Source organism: Rhinoderma darwinii, chromosome 2, assembly GCF_050947455.1.
Source record: "Rhinoderma darwinii isolate aRhiDar2 chromosome 2, aRhiDar2.hap1, whole genome shotgun sequence".
Classification (NCBI taxonomy): domain Eukaryota; kingdom Metazoa; phylum Chordata; class Amphibia; order Anura; family Rhinodermatidae; genus Rhinoderma; species Rhinoderma darwinii.
In genome coordinates, this window is record NC_134688.1 from 337,958,814 (window position 1) to 337,978,260 (window position 19,447).

General features: G+C 38.7%; 1 protein-coding gene across 3 annotated transcripts in view; it reads right to left on the reverse strand.

Annotated features, from left to right (window-relative positions):
• LOC142743191 (complement receptor type 1-like) overlaps positions 1–19,447 on the reverse strand; it is a 228,807-nt gene that overhangs the window by 139,337 nt on the left and 70,023 nt on the right. For all 3 annotated transcript variants that reach the window (XM_075853687.1, XM_075853689.1, XM_075853688.1), the window contains 6 exons: positions 18,365–18,460; positions 16,188–16,271; positions 15,100–15,159; positions 12,256–12,333; positions 11,396–11,452; positions 8,096–8,287 (listed from right to left, as the gene is read on the reverse strand). In XM_075853687.1, the coding sequence (XP_075709802.1) occupies positions 8,096–8,287; positions 11,396–11,452; positions 12,256–12,333; positions 15,100–15,159; positions 16,188–16,271; positions 18,365–18,452 (559 nt within the window). In that variant the 5' untranslated portion in view covers positions 18,453–18,460. The remainder of the gene's footprint in view (positions 1–8,095; positions 8,288–11,395; positions 11,453–12,255; positions 12,334–15,099; positions 15,160–16,187; positions 16,272–18,364; positions 18,461–19,447) is intronic.

Genomic DNA, 19,447 nt, shown 5'->3' on the forward strand with positions numbered 1-19,447 from the left:
GGCTCGTATGAGCGCTGCTTTCCCTTCATTTCTTCTAATTCTCACACTGTGAATTGCCGACACACTTGTAGCGGCGGTTCACAGTATTAGGCCTAATAACATGAGCGTGTCTGATTTGCATCTGTAAAAACTAGGCCTTTTATCATCGGTATGACTGCCCATGTTGCGTCAGGGTGCTTTTCTGTGGCATCCGTTTTTCTCGTCGGTGTTTCCCCTCTGCAAGCACTTCCTAATTTTACTATTTTTTTCTCAGGATTTCCTTAACTAATGCAACTAAACACGGACAGCGCATGGAAGTTGTCCATGTGCTGTCTGTGTTATTCACGCTCCCATAGATTTCAATGGGCGAGACTGATCCACAAAAATAGACGAGAATAAGATATGCTGTGATTTATACGCAACGGACAGATGCTTCGAGGAAAAACATGGAGGTGTGAGTAGTTCCATTGAATTGCATTGGTCAGTGTGCTGTAAGTTATTTAAACGGACAGCACACGAACGTGAAATACGCTCGTGTGAATAAGGCCTTCCATTTTTCTCTCATTCACTTGAATGTGGGAAGGCTGTAATACTGTGAACCGCCGATACAAGCGTGTCTCTGATTTACAGTGTGAGCAGTAAAAGAAATTAAGGGGAAGCAGCTGATCGGCGGGGGTGTCGGGAATCGGACCCCGACCGATCACATATTGATGTGAAGAGTATAATGCTCCCTGCCTGGGTTAAAAAAAATAATTAAATTAGAGTAAAGCTCAGTGGTAGTAATTGCTTACCCATAAGTGCTGTGTATGGCTGCTGGGCGTCCTCCCCGACGCGTATATTTCAGCCTTCCTCTGGGGATTGGTGCTATGCTGGACTTGTGTTACTTAAACATGAGTCCCTACCAACAGGGAATATATTGCAGCTGTGTATGTATTGTATAAGCTCCATGTTGACAGGTAGATGGCATTAGGGGGAGGTAGGTAGAAGGATATACCTATAGTCTTCATTGTTACTATTACCCTCTGCCCTCTGTAGATGTGATCCATGGACACAGATCCTATCAAAATATATTTTCTACTCTTTCAACTTATAGTACATTCAAATAGTAGAGTGGCATGGTTATATGGTCCCTGTTGCTGTAATCCATTAAAAAAACTTTTTGGGGTTTAGATGACTCTGTTCTCTATTAGTGTGTGTACCCATTCACATTGACATGTTTGGCTTTAACTGGATCTGGTCAGTAACTGTGCAACTTACTCTCTCTGTACAGTTTATTGTATGTATTTTTTAAGTGATATAATAAAATTGAGTGATTTAATACAATTGTATTTTTATACACCTCTTAACCAACGTGTTGTATCTCTATGTAGCTTCAGTAGTAAAAATGAAATCCCTTTGTAGATTATTCTACATAGACATTCTCAAAAGGCCTAGACAAAGTTGTTGCTAGCCTTCAGAAATTGTAATTATTTTGTAGTGATACTTTTAGCAGAATATTAGTAACACAGGTGTGTGTAATCTTGCAATGATTCTGCCATTAAGGCTGAGTTCACACTGCACATTTGTTGCGTTTTTAACATGCGTTGTTTTTTTTTTGGTAGATAAACTCCCATGTCTCTCCATGGGAGTTCATTAACTAAAACAAAAAGAAGCATGTTAAATTCCGCAACAAAAACGCACGGTGTGAATCCAGACGTAAAGGCAACCTGTCACGGAAAAAATGTAGTCTAATCTGCGAGCAGCCTGTTAAAGAGTAGGAAGAACTGAGAAGTTTTATATATAGTTTGGTGGGAAAACTATAACTTGTTATTTATTCATTGAAACCTCGACCTATTCTGGGCTTAGGAATCCAGTGGGTGGTCCTACTCCGTGATCGACAGTTATCTGTGTGTACACTTATACAGGGCAGGTTGTCAATCATGGACTGAAGGCCCACAAGACTCCTAAGCCTAGAATCAGCAGAGGTTTAAATTAATAAATTACAAATTATACTTAAAATGTCCCCACAAAACTATATATCAATCAGCGATTAAAAGTATATATCAATCTGTTTAGCTACTCCTGTTCTACAACACGCTGCCAGCAAATTAGACCGCATCTTCAACATGACAGAGTCCCTTTAAGGGTATATTCAGATCCTGGAGTCAGATCCTGCGTGGCGGTAATTTTAGTAATTAACCCTGATTTGACTGCACCGTCTGAATATAACTTAGAGGCTCTGTCACCAGATTTTGCAACCCCTATCTGCTATTGCAGCAGATAGGCGCTGCAATGTAGATTACAGTAACGTTTTTATTTTTAAAAAACGAGCATTTTTGGCCAAGTTATGACCATTTTCGTATTTATGCAAATGAGGCTTGCAAAAGTACAACTGGGCGTGTATTATGTGTGTTACATCTGGGCGTGTTTACTTCTTTTACTAGCTGGGCGTTCTGATGAGAAGTATCATCCACTTCTCTTCAGAACGCCCAGCTTCTGGCAGTGCAGATCTGTGACGTCACTCACAGGTCCTGCATCGTGTCGGCACCAGAGGCTACAGTTGATTCTGCAGCAGCATCAGCATTTGTAGGTAAGTAGCTACATCGACTTACCTGCAAACGCCGATGCTGCTGCAGAATCATCTGTAGCCTCTGGTGCCGATGTGTCCTCGCTCGTCTGACACGATGCAGGACCTGTGAGTGACGACACAGCGTGATCTATGGAGAACACGGCTGTGTCTGCACTGCCAGAAGCTGGGCGTTATGAAGGGAAGTGGATGATACTTCTATACACAACGCCCCTTGTCCTGCATTTAAAGAAAAGAATTTGTCTTTTATATGCTACTATCATATAACATTAAAGTTGGACTTGCTAAGGTGAATATAGATCTAATGACATAGATATATTACATGTACTGTGTGAATCAGTGTTAGCTGTCAATCATTAAACATTGTATCAGTTTTGTATGTACTGATATTTCCAATGTTTTCTGTTTGTAAATAGACAAGTATTAGTTATACATTGTGTCTATTCATTTTGTACTGAAATCAGACAGATACTTTATCTATTTGTTTTTGCTTTGTACTGATGTTGTTAGATCATATTCTCAGGGTAAATTGCAACAGTCATTGCTGAGATTTGGTTTTTATTTTTTATATATTATTTATTTATTGTCTCTTATATAATTATTTGTGTATCGACGTGCTAAGTTATGACCAGGCCGCTTGTATATATCATCGTGTTAATCTAAGCGCTGTATATTCAGTTAGGATTGCGCTTGTGAGTATAGATCTATGTCATTAGATCTATACTCACCTTAGCAAGTCCAACTTTAATGTTATATGATAGTAGCATATAAAAGACAAATTCTTTTCTTTAAATGCAGGACAAGGGGTCTTCTGCACTACTGAATAATTGACCTACATTGAGAATTATAGAAATATTAAAATATTTTAATATAAATACAATTAATAAAATTTATTATTTTAAATTTATAATAGGAACCACAATTCTTTTCCTCTCTCCCTATTTCCAAAGTAAAATAAATAACAATAATTGGTGGTGTACACCTTGTGGTTCCCCATAACTCACTTTGTATATATAAATAAGTGAGGGTATCCGCAAAATCTTTATTCTATACACAACGCCCAGCTAGTAAAAGTAGTAAACACGCCCCGATGTACGCACATAATACACGCCCACTTGTACTTTTACTTTTCAACACGCCCAGTTGTACTTTTGCAAGCCTCATTTGCATAAATACGAAAATGGTCATAACTTGGCCAAAAATGCTCGTTTTTTAAAAATAAAAACGTTACTGTAATCTACATTGCAGCGCCTATATGCTGCAATAGCAGATAGGGGTTGCAAAATCTGGTGACAGAGCCTCTTTAAGGCAGAGTTTTCACAGGTGCCAAATTCTTTAAAAAATTAATTTCATCCACGTGAAATGGGTTATTTCTGGAGCACATGCATGAATTTCTGCAAGCCCCATTTAGATCAATAGGACAGTTGCAGAAATCTTACAATTTATTTTGTGGTCCATTCTTGCCACAACTTCATAAATTTTTTTGCTGTGATTAGGCAAATTGGGAGAAAAAAAATCAATAAAAAAAATAAAAAAAAACAATCGACAAAACCAGGAAAATGAAAGTTGCATATATGCACTCGGCTGTTGTGTGTCAGTGTGTTAGAATAGGTTGGAAAGAAGATAATAGCCAAGCTGCACAAATAATCAAGAAATAACTAACGACAACTTAGAGAACCAAGCTGATTGTCTAGCTCAAAGTGCAACGGTTTTAGGTGACATAATTTGTCACTCTCTTAGTGAAAATGGGAACCACGCTCACACAGGAAGGCATTTATGTCATAGCTGCAGTACTCCCCTCCCCCACAGAGGTGACAGCAACAGTGCCCCAATTGAAGTAATAGCCACATTGCCCACCTATAACAGTGACAGCTAAACGGACTCCCATAGCAGTAACAACCACTATGCCCCACAATGCTGTGTCATCCATTGTACCCCCAATAACTATAGCAGCCACAGTGCCCCCATTTCAGTGAAATCCAAAGTTCCCTCATAGAACTGAGAGGCTACAGTGCCCCCATTAGTTCTTTCAGCCACAGTCTCTTCTGTTGGTACCATCAGGAAGTAAACAAGCAACAAAACCGGGAATAAGGAAGTACACAAGCAACAAAACCAGGAAAAAAAATTACATGTCGTACTCAGCCGTTGTGTGTCACTGTGTTAAAAGAGGTTAGAAAGAAGATACAGTAATAGTCTTGCAAGGACAATATAAAACTAAAAGATCATTGCGACCTAAGAGTTTGATATCCCTGTGAAGAGTGTTGCTAATATTATCAAGAAATTTTAGGCCAGTTGGACAACTACCAACAGCCTAGATGTGGCGGAAAGAACAAAATGTACCCAAGCTAATGAAAAAGGCTACACAAACAGGGAAATATCTGAGGATAACTTCCAAGAAAAGCCAAGCTACTTTTTTCCAGCTCAAGGTGCAACACTTTTAAGTCACATCCTGTAATTTGTCACTATCTGGATGAAAATGGGAACTATGTTGAACACAGCCTTTTATGACAGTCACAGTGACCTTCAACAGAAGTTCCAGCTACAGTGCCCCAGAACAGTGGCAGCCACAATACTCTCATAACAGTGATAGCCTCTGTGCCTACCCCCCATAGTAGTAACAAGCATGATGCCCCTAAAATTGATAGTCACATTGCCCCATAACATAGACAGCCTTAGTTACCCGCATAGCGGTGACAGACAAAGTACCCCTCCATAACAGTCACAGTCATTGTTCCCCTAATAACAATGACAGTCACAGTGCCCCCATTAGGGTCACCAGAGAACCGCCAATTAGTACAATCACCCACAGTGCCTTCATTAGTGCTATCAGCCAATCTTTTCCATTTGTACCATCAGCAACAGTGTCCCCCGTTTATGCCACCAACCAAAGTGCTTCCCATTAATACTTACCATTACCCACTGACTAAGAAAGTCTAGAAGGAGAAAGAAGCATGTGAGCGAGGTCTGGTGTGTCATATGCATCCCCCAGCTCCTTCAGTGTAGGGAAGGGAGGATAGCGTTGCAGTCATATAATGGCACTTCGTTCTCTGCATCATAAAGTTTGACGTTTCTGCATTATCGGGACATTGACAAGCATGACGGTTGTGCACTCCTGGTTAAAGGAGTTGTATGAGATTGGAAAGTTTGCTTTTCTTTCCAGAAATAGCACCACCTTTGCACATGAGCTGTGTCTGGTAGTACAGGTCAGCCTCATGCATGGAAAACAGTGGAGTTGTTCCTGGAAAATGAGCAGACCCTTTTTTCCAATCTCATACAACCCCTTTAAGTTTCCCAATACTTTTATCCATGTCCCTATCATTTGTTTTATTATTTGAAATAAAGCAAAAAGCAAAGTAAAGATGTGAAATATGGAATGGTAGATATGAAAATACTCAATTTCAATGAGGTTGAGAGAAAATGTTTTTTTTGTTAAAGTGAGATAGTACCAATAAGGTGCAATTACAGTGATGTGAAAAAGTCAGAAAACCCCATGTAATGTTTTTGTTTTTGTTGTTATATCAATTGATATCAGTAAACGTTTGGGGTTTAAACAAGATAGGTTCCTCCAAGATCCCCTCTAGTGATATTCTTATTATTTGCACATGATCTTGCACCCAGTTCTAATTTTAGGTGTTAAAAATACTGAGTAGGGTGCAACAAGGCAAAACAGCAGAAAAACATGATGACACCACAACTTCTACAGTGGTCTCCTATCAATGATGTTGATGGTGTACACCATGAGCAGATTTACTATTCAAAATGCACCAAAATTCTGGCTCAAATGGAACCAGAATTCTGGTGCACATGCCTTGCGCCACATTTTTTAATAATTTCAGACACTTTTTGTGCCACACATAACAAGAGGAGGAAAAGGTGGCATGGTGTAGTGGAAACGGGTGTCACCTAAAATGCACCGAAATGCTCCAAAATTGTGCCATAATTTTATGCAAAAAAAAAACTAGTGTAAACTCGGCCAACCAAGAAGTTGTACACGGAAGTGTCTAGCAAGATGCACCAAATTTATCAAATTTTTCTTACAGTGTGGGTCACTTTGATCAATTTGACACATCTTCTGACTACCTGGTCATTTTATGCTGTCTAAATATTAGGCAGCATTAGTGAGTCTGCCCCATGTACTCTGTTCCTCAGATATCTATACAGTATTTAGCTATGTATACAGATGCAGCCATCTATATCTTGACTCTTAACGCATTAAATACATAATGGCAAGAAACTTTATCTTGACTTTTTCAATGACTTTTCAATCACTTTTGTTGTATGATATCACGCTGCAGGAAGCTATCGGAGTCAAAATAAAACTTGGCTACATCTGTAATTTTTGCTAGTTGCTTCAGTGCCAAGATATTCCCCATAAAACAAAAACTTTTGTTTCACTTTTCCCTATTGTTCCCTGTCCTATTCCCCATAGGCCATTGTTGAGGAATCTGACATCCAGAGGAAAGAGCAGCAGCCAAATGACCTAATTCACCCTGGACCGGTCAGTGACCCCCCTCTTCCTACATTCTGCCACAGCGTTGTGTCTAAACAGCACAACCACACATGGCAAGTGTGGGTCCTTTCTCCGTGTATGGACATGTTACCCTATTAAGTGAATGTCTTTTTGTTTTTTCTAATTTCATTCAACATATTCCTCAGCACTCGACTCAATGGAATCACACCTTCATTTCTTTATTGCACACACTAGGGCCAATAACCTATCAATACGTTTTTAAAATGTTGGAGAAAACTAGAGTACAGAGAAAAAAATCCATGAAAGCATGAAGAAAACATTTAAAGACTATGTAATCTTTTGAAGGAGTAACGCGGGACTGACAGATTCAGGTAATAGCGAAGGATTCAGCTGGTCTGTATAGAGGACACAGAACAGCTGTATCTCAAAAAGTAAAACACATTTTTAATAAAAACGAATTATAAAGTTACACCAAAAACACTGACTAACCTAAATAAAAGAAAAAAAAATTGCCCTGCAAAGGTTTACATAGCCTTTAAAGGGGTTTTCCAGACAATTAAAATTGATGGCCTTTTCTCAGTGTAGGCCATCAATAGCTGATGGGTCGGTGTCCGACTCCCAAAACCCCCTGCCGATCTGCTTTGAAGGGGCCGCTGTGCTTGTATGAGCGCTGTTTCCCCTTCATTTCTTCTTGCTCACTGTGAATCTTCTACACACATTAAACGGCGATTCACATTATGGCAGCCTTTTCTCCCATTGAAGTTAAATGCGTTCTAAAAGATTCACTGTGAGCAAGAAGAAATGTAGGGGAAGCAGGGCTCGTACGATCGCTGTGGCCCCTTCAAAACAGCTGATCGGCGGGTGTCCCGGAAGTCGGACCCCGACCAATCAGCTATTGATAGCCTACCCTGAGAATAGGCCATCAATTTTAATTGTCTGGAAAACCCCTTTAAGCACCAGTCTGCTGTCCCTGTAGTGCAAACATTACATCCCTTTCCTTTTTCTAAAAACACACAACTTGCCATTTGATATTGGTAAAAACAATTGTTTTGATCAAAACATCCCAGAGGTAAACTTACGATTACAAAATGTATGAGGATAAGACCATGTTCCATTATTCAAACATGTTACAGTTGCTTTGGTTCCTGCTGCATGTAAATAGCCAGTTTGACATTTGTAACTGATAGTGGCACCTATAGGAAAGACAGTTTGTTCCAAGAAATCCTCACTGAGCTTTGCAAAGGGAACATATGGCGGAGAACTGCAAAAACCTGTCAAATACAGAAAAACTTTTAAAACTTCTAAAATTGATAAACCTGTATAAATTCTCACACTATAACTTAACCCCTTTGAGGACCCAGACAGTGTTTGCCTTTAGGACCCAAATCATTTTCCTATTTATGCCATCCCACATTCTGATCTTCATAACATTTTTATTCTCTGAAATGGAAAATAAAATACGGAAAGAAATGACCCCAACATTTGTTACACAATTTAGAGTACGGAAATACTAAATATGTGGTCATAAACTGCTGTTTGGGCACACGGCAGGGCTCAGAAGGGAAGGTGCACCATTTGGCTTTTGAAATACAGATTTTGCTGGATTTGTTTCTGGGCCCCATGTCACATTTGCAGAGGTACCTGAGGTACCTGCTGGACACTGCTGAGAAGTAACACCATTTTGAAAACTACAATACTTGAGGAATTCTTCTAGGGATATAGTGAGAATATTGACCCCACAAGTTTTTGCTGAATTTATTAGAGTTGGGACGTGACGATGAAAAATAAAAACATTTCCAATGAAATGCAGTTTTAGTTCAAAATGTTTCATTTTCCCAGGGAATGAAGGAGAAAAAGCACCCAACATTTGTAAAGCAATTTCTCATGAGTATGGCAACACTTCATATATGGTCATAAACTGCTGTTTTGGCACATGGCAGGGCTCAGAAGGGAAGGAGCGCCACTTAGCTTTTAGAGCGCAGATTTTGCTAAATTGGTATCTGTGTGCCATGTCGCATTAGCAGAGCCCCTGATGGACCAAAGCAGTGGAAACCCCCCAAAAACTGACCCAATTTTTGAAAATACACCCCTCACCTAGGGATGAAGTGATCATGTTAATTCAAAGGTGTTTTGGAGAACTTAGTGCCAGCAGAGTTCCCCCTATAAATAATAAGGCCAGCAAAGTATCACACAAACAATGTCAGGAGAGTGCACCCCTATAAAAAATAGTGGCAGCAGAGTGTTCCACATTAACAATGCCAGAACACTCCACACACTCCCACTCCAAAAACCTACTGATCGGTTAATTTGCCATTTAGATTGTGAGCCCAAATGGGGACAGGGGCCAATGTGAGTAATGACAGTTGGCACTATCTAAATTAATAAATAAATAATTAAAAAGGAATTCCAGCATAATGCATAGTATTTATTGCAAATAGATTCAGAACCCCGTTTTTCTGTATTAGATAATATTTTTTTTATAAGTTTCTGTTTTTGTGATTCAACACTCCAAATCCCTTCCTTCCCTTCACATAGCTGCCACAAGGGGTTGCTCAATGCACACATATTTGTACAGCTTCCATTTGAAGGGACACTCATCAGAAAGAAGCATTTTGTTTTAACTCAATATTCATGAAAACTATTTATTTGGCTGTTTTTGCTTTTTTTTAAAAAAAATATTCAGCAGTACCTTGCTATTTAACATTAAATAGAAAATATTTTCTCTTTCTCTAGCAGTGATAATAAAGAAATACAACTTCTGAATGGTAGGGCAGACTATTGTCCGAAAACCTCATTATAATAGTAGGTGGGGGATTGTAATGACAGAATGACAGCTCTACTGTTCACTTGATAGGCCAAGACAAACATCTTCTAAACAGACAGGGGCAATGACCAAAGCAAAAATGAAGGAGAAAAAGTAGAAAATCGGTGTCTAAGGCTGCGGGGACCAACATAGCGGTGTCCACATGCTACTAAAAACCTGGCGCACCGGCGGGTATTACTGGCCAAATCGTGCAGCCATTGGCCACAAGTGAGCTGGGTTTTGGCAGCGTGCAGACGCCACTACATGGGATCATACCCTAAGGGTACTTCTACAGGTGAAACAAGTTGAAAAAACTTGTGTTTCACCTCTTGGAGCCATGTAGCAAAAACAAAAAAAAAACAAATAGCAAAACCACAAAAAAATTATGCAAAAAAGCACACAATTTTGCCAAGTGGTAATGTCAGTGTTAATATTAGTGTTTTGTATGTCATGTAGTGTTAAGTTTATAAGATGAAGCAGTGTTTAGTGTGTCAGATGTAGTAGTGCAGAGTCTGTGTCCTGTCATATGTACTAGTATTGAGTCTATCAGATGCAGCAAAGCGGAGTGCGTGTCCTATCAGATGTAATAGTGATACAGCAGTGTTGTAGAAGCAGTAGCAGTAAACTCTTTTTGGCTACACCCTCTTCTGTTCTGGTTGTCTCCCTGTTCCAATGCAACAGGGAGAGCTCATACAGGATCTGATGTAATAACAGGAAACAGAGCCCCCCAAGTAGCGCTATTTAGAAGGCATTGGAGCTGGCTTTCATGCTTTGTAATGGCTTCGATTGCACTGCGGGGATGGAGAAGGGTGTCAATCATTGTGTTAATCTAATGCACTGAACCTCAGGGGGCTCCTGTATATAGAACAGAGCCCCCCCCCAGGTGCAGTGCATTAGTTTAGTGTAATGTAAGAACAAGTATACATAGGCAAGATAGGGTGACCTAATTGTGTCACCACCCCTAACCCCTATCTGGTGGAACTGCTGGCCGGCCAACGAGTGTAAAGTAATCCTCTCAGTCATGCTAACAATGCACACAGAGAGAAAGTCAAACACGCTAGGAAAAAAAGTAGAATACATGACAAGTTTTAAAGAAAATTATATCTAAAAAACGAACTACCCATTTAAAAAAATGAATTACATATAATAGCCACATAAAGTCGCTTTTAGTCAATAGGAGCAATAAAATATACGTGAAGCTCCCCCTAGGGACCTCCCTGCTCTGCTATAAATATGGGAGATCTCCCCTATTTTGGGAGACTCCTTGACAATCTGGTAAATTGGGCAAATATAAGTAATGTCTGTATTAACAGGTAAAGTATAGATCCAAATTAAAGGGGTTGTACCCCCTCAATAAGACAGTCTGGAGAGCCACTGAAAAGAGTAGCTACACCTCTGGAGGACTGGATGTGATCATTAATTACATAGTGGTTGGTTCCCTGCAGGGAAAATATATGGCCAGACGTATTTGCTGCCTTCTGCCATATCAGCTAATCACTGGCGGTTTCTGCACCAGGACATGCGTTGAAGGTTGTTCATCAGTGGGAGGGTTAGTTTCAGTAAGAGATTGCAGTACCTGTAGAACCAATGTTGGCATCAAACTGCTGTGTCCGTTCTGCACAATCTGTATCACCTGTAATTAAAAAATAAAATGTTTCCAGAAATATAAGAAAATTCGACTACTTTAAACAATGAAATAATTCTATAGTATTTTTTCTAAACACTTTATAGAACAATGTAGTATTTGCTCATTGGTTTTCTATTCTGCATTAACATAAAATATAATCTAATATTCATATAATTTCTGAATTCATTAGTATAGTATATTCTACCATTCAGATCACTTTTAACTTAAAGCATAAAACCAATTCGAACCAATTTCTAACATGTCATAGAGACATGTCAGTAATTGTAATAGGGGGGTCCATAATCTTTGACACCCATTACTATAATAAAGGGACAATGGTGCTGGGCAGGGTGTTGTGCCTTTTTGGCTTCTCTAGGCTTCACTTAGGAGAAACAAAGACAGGCCATAGACTGTAATTTATTCTAATGGCCCATCTTCAACTTGGAGGTTGAAGATGGGCCGTACAGTCATGTGCCTGGGACCTGACAATTGTATGATACAAAATACACTGTAGGTTCACCTTAAACAATCAATTATCACCTCTTACATGGTCTTTTAAAGTTTTTTTTCCCCCAAAAATCAACAGTTAGATCTCTAAAATACTACCAATCTATAGTACGGTGGTCCTGAGTGCCACACGTGACCACAGTGAGGAAGAGTTTGTATGGAGTGGCGGTAATCGCTAACTCTGACTCTCCATATAACTTTATGGTCTTTTTGGAAACAGACGACCGCTCTCACTCAGCTGTTTCTGTAACATTCATAGAGTTTGTTAGGAGCAGTTCACGGTTTATAATTTATGTTCATACCTTTGCATGGTGCTACAGCCTCCTGCGATGTACTAAGTGTACTGCTTTCCATATCCATGAAATCTGTAGCAGCTTGGGCTTTATGGACGATAAGAAATATGGCAGACATGTTAGATTGTGGGGTAATGCCGTAGTCGGAAGAAATTGCTTTACAAATGTTGGGGTGGATTTTTTTTCCTTTTATCCTTTGTGGAAATTAAATAAATCTACGTTTTATTTGAAAAAAATTAGATTTTCATTTTCTTGTCTGAATTCAGCAAAAATCCTGTGGGGTCAAAAATGTTCACTATACTGCTAGATAAATTCTTTGAGGGTTGTAAGTTCCTAAATGGGTTCAATTTTGGGGGGTTTCCACTGTTTTAATTAATCAGGGGCTTTGCAAATGTGACATGGCACCGAAAACCATTCCTGCAAAATTTGAGCTCCAAAAGCCAAATAGAACTCCTTCCCTTTTGAGCCCTGCTGTGGGTCTAAACAGAAGTTTCTGATCACATATAGGGTATTACCGCACTCGTGAGAAATTGCTTTACAAATGTTAGGGTGCTTTTTCTCCTTTGTACTTTATGAAAAAAAATCAGTGCTAAACCTTAATTTTATGAGAAAAAAATTACATTTATTTTTCATGTCCTACTTCCAATGAATTTAGCAAAAAATCGATGGGATCAAAGTGCTCACTACACCCATAGATGAATTCATTAGGGGCTGAAGTTTCCAAAATGGTGTCTTTTTGGGAGTGTTTTCAAAATTTTGTCACCACAAGACCTCTTCAAACCGGACATGTAGCCTAAAATATAATCTAATAAAAACGATGCCCCAAAATCCACAAGGTGCTCCTTCATTTCTGAGGCCTGTGTTTGAATCCATCAGCACACTTGAGGCACATGTGGGTTATTTCTAAAAATGGCAAAATCTGGGCAATATATATTGAGTTGTGTTTCTCTGGTAAAAAAAACCAAAACATTTGTGTTACAGAAAAAAATGGATTAATGTTGAATTTCTGCAGAAAAAAAATTAATTTGTAAACTTTACCTGTACTTTGCTTTAATTTCAGTGAAATGCCTAAAGGGTTAAGAAACTTTCTAACTGCTGTTTTAAATACTTTGAGGGGTACAGTTTTTAAAATGGGGTAATTTATGGGGAGTTTCTCATATATAGGGTCCTCAAAGCCACTTCAGTACTGAATAGGTTCCTAAAACAATAGGTTTTGGAAATTTTCTTGAAAATATGAAAAAATTGCGGCTGAAGTTATAAAGCTTGTAAAATAAAAGGATGTTCAAAAAATTATGCAAACATAAAGTAGACATATGGGAAATGTTAATTAGTAACTATTTTGTGTGGTATAACTATCTGACCTATAAGAAGATACATTTAAATTTAGAAAAATGCTAACTTTTGAAAATTTTCTCAAACTTTTGGTGTTTTTCCCACAAATAAACACTGAATGTATCGACCAAATTTTACCACTAAGATAAAGTACAATGTGTCACCAGAAAACAATCTCAGAAACGCTTTGATAAATAAAAGAATTCCAAAGTTATTACCACATAAAGTGACACATTTGAAAAAATAGTCTGTGTCCACAAGGCCAAAACAGGCTGTGTCCTTAAGGGAATAAGTAAAAAATATTTTGCACCTTTAAAGCGGTAGGCATGTTATACAAATCAAAAGGTATAAAACCCCAAAAAAACTATTTTAATTCATCAAAAAAAGCAGCACTAGACAAGAAGAAAATATATGGGTGCACGCCTCCTAGGTCACAGTCCAATGTCCCTTCAATGCAATAAATAGAGGATGAGGCAGCACAACCAATTAAAAAGTGATCCTCTTTAAATCCACATGAAACGTTTCAGCTTAGTGTGAGCCTTTCTTGCACCAGGACATGCATTGAACGTTGTTCATTAGGGGAGGGGGAGGGTCAAAGGGAAGGTGTCATGATTTTTTATTTTTTTTTATCATATTGCTTTTAATATAATCATTTCCAAAATGTTATTTAAATTGTGTTCTCATGTTTTACTTTTTAATGTATTCTTACTTTTACTTCTCTATGGGGGCTGCCATTTTTTTTTCATCTCTGTATGTGTCGATTAACGACACATACAGAGATGCTATACGGCACATACAACCCCATAGAGAATGCGAACGGGAGCCGTTCCATTCTCAGTTGCACGCGCGGTCTGTGTGGGAACGGCGCATGCGTCGCTCCCACACAGGCCAAAATGAAGCTCGTTCGTAGAGCGAAATCCAGCGCCATTTTCATGTGGACCGGAAGCCGCTGCCGGACAGTAAGATGACAACCTCCGGCCGGGGCTTCCGGCCATATGTTCAACGAAGCGAAGGCGCAAGGAAGAGAAGCGTAGACCAGCGGAGGCGGCGGCAGGAGCAGATCATTTATGCTAGTTTATGATGTGTGTATTATGTTCGCGTGATACTGTCTGCTGATCCCTGTATCTATTCCTCCTAGCACTGTGCAGTCGCTCAGAAAATGGCGGCATACAGTGTAGGAGGTTTGAAAACATTGAAACCCTTCCTACTTCTGGCACTAGCCAGAAGAAGGAAGGGGGGATTGTGTGAGGACACTAGAGGAGAGTGTGTCCACCCCAAATTTGCAGCATAAATCAATGAGGTTACTTTACCACAGTGACCATGCTGCCATTTTGGGAACTGCTCCCTCTAGTGGCCAGCACATGGAAATGTTATAAATAAGAATCTAATTAATATTTCCTGACTTGTGAAAAAATTAAAAAAATTAAAACAATGTGTAATCACTTAAATACTAATTGTTTAACTGAAAATAAAAAATTCTAGCGATACATTCCCTTTAATTTCAGTAAGAGATTGCAGTACCTGTAAAACCAATGTCGGTTGTATCAAACTGCTGTGTCTGTTCTTCACAACCTATATCACCTGTAATGAAAAAATAAAATTTGACTGCTTTAAACAATGAAACAATTCTACAGCATTTTTTTCAAACACTTTATAGAACAATGTAGTATTTGCATATTAGTTTTCTATTCTGCATTAACATAAAATATAATCTAATATTCATATAATTTCTGAATTTATTAGTATAGTATTTTAGGATAAAAACAAACATTTTCTGTAACACCTCATTCATTGTTGATCAAGAGGAAGACAAATACAACCCCTATGTGGTAGTTTCCAATATTCCTCATTTATAAAAAAAGATTAAAAAAATCCCAGGATTGAATCCCAATCTTAAACAATCTTCGATCATTCAGATCACTTTTAACTTAAAGCATAAAACCAATGCACCTTGAACAATCAATTATTCCCTCTTACATGCTCTCTTGAAGGTGTTTTCCAAAATCAACAGATAGGGTAGGTTCACACACTAGACTAAAAACCTCTGAAAATACGGAGCTGTTTTCAAGGGATTTTCGCAGCATTTTTTTTACGCCCGTTTTTGGAGCTTTTTTCAATGGAGTCAATGAAAAATGCCTCCAAAAATGTCCCAAGAAGTGTCCTGCACTTCTTTTGACGAGCCGTCATTTTACGCGCCGTATTTTGACAGCGACGCGTAAATTAAAGGCTCGTGGGAACAGAAAATCGTAAGTCCCATTGAAAGCAATGAGCAGATGTTTGTAGGCATATTAGGGGAGTTTTCTCAGGCATAATTCGAGGCGTAAAACGCCCGTATTACGTCTGAAAACACTGCGTGTGAACATACCCTTAAAGGTAATATATGTTAGATCTCTTGAACACTACCGATCGCTAGTATGGGGGTCCCGAGTGCCACAGTGCGACCACAGTGAGGAAGAGTTTGTATGGAGTGGCGGGTTAGCTATTATTCTTACTCTCCATATAACTTTATGGTCTTTTCAGAAACAGGCGAGCACTCTCACTCAGCTGTAAATTAAAGAGTTTGTATGGAACAGTTTACTTTAGGAACTTTTAATAATTTATCTTCATACCTTTGCATGGTGTAGTATCCTCCTGCGGGGGACCAAGTGTACTGCTATCTATATCCATATCCATGAAATCTCGAGCAGCTTGGGCTTTATGAATGATAAGAATTATGGCAGACATGTTAGATTGTGTTCCATTTTAACAATTCTGATCTTAAAAATAATAATAATAAGAAAATAAAACAAAATAATAACATGCAAAATATAGACGCTCTTGAGCTGTAGCAAATTTAATGTCATTAACCCTTTCATGACCAAGGGTCACTGATGCCCGTGTCCAGGTCAAATAATATCTTTGAATATTCTAACTATTTTTACTTTTACTTTTTTACAAGACTTATGAGGTTTTAATTTTGTAGATTAATTTAATTAATTCCATGTTTCCGCTGCAAATTGTTGGTGCAGATTCAGGGCAATTACGAATCTGCAGCAACATTTGCATATTTGACAGGTAATTCAGACGTTGCAGATATCACAGCGGACTTGCCACAGATTTCATTTTTTGCATTGCAAAGGCAAAAATCCGCAGTGAAATTTCGCTTCTTCTCAACATAATGAGTATGCTGCGGAGGGAAAATTCTGTACCGCAGCCCAAATTCCGCACTGTTAGTTCAGAAATTGCGGAAAATACTTTTCCAAAAAATGTCTAGAAACAAATGTAAGAAACGGCTGCTGCAGAATTCCACTGCGGACTGCCCGCAGCGGAATTCAACAGCAATTCCACCACTTCTGAAAACCAGGAGCGGTTTTCCTTTGAAATCAGCTCCGTATTTTAAGATGTTTTTATATTTTGTGTGTACACATACTCTTAAAACCCAACTTTTACTAGCTTATCTGCCCAGATAGTAGCACACTGGCTCCGTTATCTCTCGGCTTCTGCCAGACGGAGGGAGAAGGAGGGGGAGGTGCAGACACACACGGGGAGAAAGATAAGTACAGACTGATTCATTGTGAGAAGATCTGCACTTTTAACTTTAGTTTCTTAAAAAAAAACACGTTTCTTTTATGAAACTAAGTCAAAGAGGTGCGACACTTGTAAAGAGAGCCAACACATAGATTAGTGCAGAGCTGCTCACGCTGAAGCAGCTCTGCACTCATTAAAGAGGCTCTGTCTCCAGATTACAAGTGCCCTATCTCATAATCTGATCGGCAATATAATGTAGATAACAACCGTGTTTTTTTATTTTGAAAAACGATCATTTTTGACCAAGTTATAAACAATTTTAGATTTATGCTAATTAGTTTCTTAATGACCATCTTGGCATGTTTTTACTTTTGACCAATTGGGCGTTGTACAGAGGAGTGTTTGACGCTGACCAATCAGTGACCAGTCAGCGTCATACACTTCTCATTGTTCCAGCCCAGCTTCTTTCACTGCACAATCACACTGTAACAATGGGCTGGAACAATGAGAAGTGTATGACGCTGATTGGTCACTGATTGGTCAGCGTCATTCACTCCTCTGTACAATGCCCAGTTGGTAAAAAGTAAAACACGCCCAGTTGGTCATTAAGAAACTAATTAGCATAAATCTAAAATTGCTCATAACTTGCTCAAAAATGATCGTTTTTCAAAATAAAAACCACTACATTACAGTACTTACATTATCTACATTACAGCACTTATAATCTGATGACAGAGCCTCTTTAAACCCCTTCCAGGCTGTCGACGTCTATACACGTGCTAACTGCACGGGGCATCGGCAGTTTGAACGTATATAGCCGTATGGCAGTCATGAAGGGGTTAAGTTGTCTTTCGTTCTAAAAAAAATGCCTGCTCATGAATATTAGGGGCTCCGACCTTTTCTAAAGAACATTTTCTGAAAAACAGCTCAATGGCTCACTAAAAAAATTAATAGACTGCGTTTAACTAAATCTTATAGCATTTATTGTAACAGATTATTCACGATTTTTTGAAATTATAATAAAAAATTAAAAAAATTGTGAATAATCCGTATTAAATTCTTGATGGGTATAGTCAAAGTGGTATTTCCACCTTCAGCATTAATAGCTGTGCTTGGCTTTTTCTGTCAACCTCGAAGACTTTAGATGCTTGGCCTCCGCTCAATTCAAACTCCTTCTAGCCACTGTCTTGCAGCTGGGGGATCGGGTTCCCCCCATTCTGGTGATGGATAGGTGATAATGCTAAAGGCTGGAATACCCTCTAATGTAGCTATTACTTACCATGACTTCTAGTTGTGAAGTTTGCCAGAAATAACAAGAAGAGGAGTGTAGAACAGCTACTGATTCTGATTCCCAGTAACTGCATCATTGAGAGACCTAAAAGAACATGTTAAATATCAACTTTGGAAAGTGCAGTATGTGAAAATTTCAACACACTTTTTATTTTTGTAAACTCTTTATTTATTTTTGTTTTAAGGAAGAGGGTGGGGGGGGGGGTGGAAGGAGGGATATAGGCTCATGGAACAAAATTGGGGGGGGGGGGTGGGGGGGGTGTAGCCAGGTAAATTTCAATGACTTCAAAAACAACTCCTGGTGTCTGCTGACAATTTGAAACAAGCTACAGTGCGTTACTTAGATAAAATAAAGGAAAAATAACAGGAAGCTGGCGGTTAAATGACTCTTATATAGGTTGGTATATAACGTTTATCTATCAAAGATCTTCTGCAGGACATACAGTAGCTATTTATTATTAGTCAGCTGGTAAATGAGAATTAAATAAAGTAAGTCCCAGCCTGTTGTGTTGGAAATCTGCAACCCAAATTTCCAAATCTTGAAATATGTGTCATATTTTTGAGCAATGTCCACCTGGTTCTCTCATATGAATTGAGGTTCTCTCAACCACTCTGGAATCTTGAGAAACTCTTTCTCCCTATGATATCTACCAATTAAGACCTTACCTACATTAAGAAGATGAGGAATCACAGAGAATTGGGTAATTCGGGTATGGTTACCATCCAGGTTTAGTAATGCTGGTTGAGGAGTGAGATTGAATGTTTCAACAAGATACTTATGTCTTGTATTTTGTTCCAGAATGGTTAAATACGAGGGCAGTTAAACAAGATATCTAGTAGATTACATAGTAAAAAGAAGGGATCTCAACAGCCACAGAGCTCTGTACAATTGTACGGTGCCAACCAGGCAAATAAGTAATAAGAAAGAATGGGGATAGGGTACAAATCCTGGTATAAAGAGGCACTCGGCTCAATTGGACTGTTAAATACAAATTTATTAATTTTGACTAAAATGTATAATCTTGCATAAAAGGCAAACAAACAAACAGACATCACAAGCCCGGCCGGTTAA